This window comes from Papaver somniferum, chromosome 9, assembly GCF_003573695.1.
Source record: "Papaver somniferum cultivar HN1 chromosome 9, ASM357369v1, whole genome shotgun sequence".
NCBI lineage: Eukaryota > Viridiplantae > Streptophyta > Magnoliopsida > Ranunculales > Papaveraceae > Papaver > Papaver somniferum.
In genome coordinates this window covers 43,397,103-43,400,248 of record NC_039366.1, presented here as the reverse complement: position 1 = coordinate 43,400,248, position 3,146 = coordinate 43,397,103, and the positions used below count along the sequence as shown (strand labels likewise).

Here is a 3,146-nt window from a genome sequence, read left to right as displayed (position 1 = left end):
ACTTGGAACAACAATGGAAGCTTGGAGAGGCTAAGGTGCAGTTTCATCCCCATGAACCGGGGATTCTTCATCATCAAGTTGTTAACATAGGAAGACAAAGAAAAAGTTTATCGTGAGGGTAACAAGGATCCATGGATTGTGAACGAGTAACCTTTACGTCTGATCGAATGGTATCCAGGGTTCGACGTTGATAAACAATATACCTCTCACTCTACCGTCTGGGTCAAGTTTACAGGTCTTCCGGTTGAAATGTGGGTGGAGAAGACGCTGTTAGCTTTGGGAAAATCTCTTGGAACTCCTATTGTGGTTGATAAGCGAACCCTAAACCATGAGTATCGGCATTACGCCTCAGTCCTGATCGATATTAATTTTGCAAAGCTTAATACAGATTATGTTTATGTTGAAGCTGGTGGGCGCAATTTTTTGCAACCATTTGAAATCTTGAAAAGGCCGAAATATTGTTCCAAGTGCAAAATAGTTGGTCACCTAGACTCAGAGTGCAGAAGGAAGCATGTTACTGCAGTTAATACGCCACCCGCTTCTGCCAGTACGTCGCAGCAATCTAATTCTCTAGTTATCCACCAAGGTGAGACTAATACAACATGGAAAGTTGCAGGTCAAATGAATGGTAAAAAAATCGAAAGGGAAGAGTTGATAACAACGTACAGCCTGCTACTGTGAGCATTGAAGACACTGTTGAGTTGGAACAACAGTTACAAGATGAACTCGTGAATTCCGAAGCTGTTTTGCGCAGGGCTACAGCTGAGTTTGAGAGAGCCAAACAAGCTAAGCTTGCGCATTCAATTTTAGTTAACATGGAAAAGTCGTTGAGTACTGTTGCCTTGAATACTAAGCCAGTTGGGAATGTTGAATTGGAAAGAACTAGACTTCCTAATCTTGGTAGGATTCCTGTTTTATCTTTGTCTACACCGGTGTGTGATGCTCTTGAAGAAAGTTCGGAATATATCTCTCATAACAAATTCAATATTCTGGGATCAGTTGGTGAGACTTTGAATAACCCTCTTTTGGAGATTAATAAGGTTGATGAAGTAGCTAAACGTGCTAAGCAGCAGCAGTTGATAGCTCTTCAAGCAAAAATTGATGCTTTGAGAGATAATGATTCCATGTCGGACTCGGAAGAATCTGAATTGGGAGTTCGTGCTCGAAAGGGTTCTTCACCAAGACTAAACTTCTCAAATACTTCTCATCAAGTAAAGCTATCTAAAACTCAAACCCCCAAAGTTTAATTATGCGGGTTCTCTTTTGGAACATAAATGGAGTTGCTCGTGATGCAACTCAATGTAAACTTAGAGAGTTAATTAGGGAGTTCAAGCTGGATATTTTTTGTCTTGCGGAACCAAAAGTTCATTGATCGGTTGGTTTTGGTAATAGACTTCAGTTGGAAGGTTTTTATCCACATGTTATTCATAATGCGACTGCTTCTAGTATTGCTAATATGTGGATTTGCTACTTAAATGGTATTGTTCCCTCGGTTATTAATAGGAGCAAACAGGCCATAACAGTTGAGGTTGATGGAGTTCATATCTTGTTTGTTCATGCTAGTTATGTTCTGGTTACTAGGCGAAGGCTTTGACAGCAGCATAATAGCCATGATACGTCGATCTCGTGGCTTTCATGGGAGATTTCAATTGTATCCTTCGACTTGATGAGGAAAAGGGTGGTCTTGAGCCTAGGACTTCAACAATTAATGAATTTTCAGATTGGATGAATGATAATAATCTTTTCGAAGCAGATTTCTTGGGTACTAAATTTACTTGGACTAATGGTCAGTCGGGTTCTCACAGAATCATTAGTATGTTGGATCGTGCTGTTATCAATGCTGCTTGGTTAGCGAAATTTGATAATTGGCGGTGTAAAGCTCTTCCTCGAGAAGTTTCCGACCATTCTACTCTTTTGGGGTTTCCTTTTGTTGTTCCGAGACCTAAAAGAGCTCCTTTTCACATTCAAAAAATGTGTTTTTTACACACTGATTTCTTCGTATGGTGAGTGACTGTTGGAATATGCCAGTTCATGGTTCTCTTGATTTCATATTTACTTATAAACTCAAGAGGCTAAAGGGGGTGATTAAGGAATGGAATCTTACGGCTTTTGGTAATATTCATTCTAAGTTGAAGCAAGACCAGCTGAGGTTTGAATCTGCGGCTCTTTGCTCGGATGAAGATCCTAATGATGTTTCCAAACTTAATCTTATGAAGGATGTTATGGCTAGGCTTAGTGAGACTCGGCTTCAACATAACTCTATGCTTAAGCAAAAGGAAAGGAATCAGTGGCTTGTGGAGGGTTCAAGCAACGCTACTTTCTTCCATAATAGCATTCGCATTCGTCGGAGTTCTAATACTATTTCAGAATTAACAGATAGTGATGGCCTTATTATTTCAGACTATGATCAGTTGCATGACCATGTGGTGCAGTTCTATGAGGACAAATTTAATGTCAATGAGTCTGATTTGGATGCTAGTTTATTTGATTATGAGCATGTTAGTATCTCAGAGGAAGAAAGTCTTGTTATGGACAGAATTCCTACTCCTGACAAAATTAAACAAGCAGTTTTTGATCTTGGAGCTGATAGTGCTCCAGGGCCGGATGGTTTTTCTGGTTGTTTCTATCGTCATTGCTGGGACATTATTAATGAATATTTGACTAAGGCAATTAATTTTGTTGGAATACTGGTCAGATTCCAAATGGGGTGAATTCAAGTCTTATCATCTTGCTTCCAAAGGTAAGAGGTGCAAATACTCTTCGTAATTTTCGACCTATTGGTCTTAGTAATTTTTTCTTTAAAATTTTTACTAATATCCTTGCTGCTAGAGTTGGTAGTGTTTTGGATAAGCTTGTTTCTGAGGAACAGGTAGCCTTTATGAAGGGTCGGAATATCCATGAAAAACATCAGTTTGGCTTCTGAAATGGTTAATGAACTCCACATCAAGCGCAAGGATGGCAACATTGGTCTTTAGCTTGATATTTCCCAGGAATTTGATACGGTGAGTTGGTCTTTTGTGTTGGAAGTTTTTCGGAGATATGGTTTCTATGAACATTGGGGCTCTTGGATTCTTAATATTTTGAATTCTGCTAGAATCTCTATTCTTTTGAATGGCAGTCTTCTGAGGAACATGTAGCCTTTATGA

At 39.3% G+C, this 3,146-nt stretch overlaps 1 protein-coding gene across 1 annotated transcript; it reads left to right on the top strand.

Moving 5' to 3' along the window:
* Nucleotides 1-1,635: 1,635 nt before the first annotated feature.
* LOC113311887 lies at nt 1,636-2,711 on the top strand. Its single transcript, XM_026560679.1, has 2 exons — nt 1,636-1,873; nt 2,029-2,711. The coding sequence occupies exons 1-2, from the start codon at nt 1,636-1,638 to the stop codon at nt 2,709-2,711; spliced, it is 921 nt and encodes a 306-aa protein (XP_026416464.1).
* Nucleotides 2,712-3,146: the final 435 nt, after the last annotated feature.

Excerpts from the sequence above, each read along its gene's own strand:
- LOC113311887 (XM_026560679.1), top strand. The coding sequence starts at position 1,636 with ATGGGAGATTTCAATTGTATCCTTCGACTTGATGAGGAAAAGGGTGGT. Across the intron at positions 1,874-2,028 it reads GAAATTTGATAATTGGCGGT|TTCATGGTTCTCTTGATTTC; the intron begins GTAAAGCTCTTC and ends GGAATATGCCAG.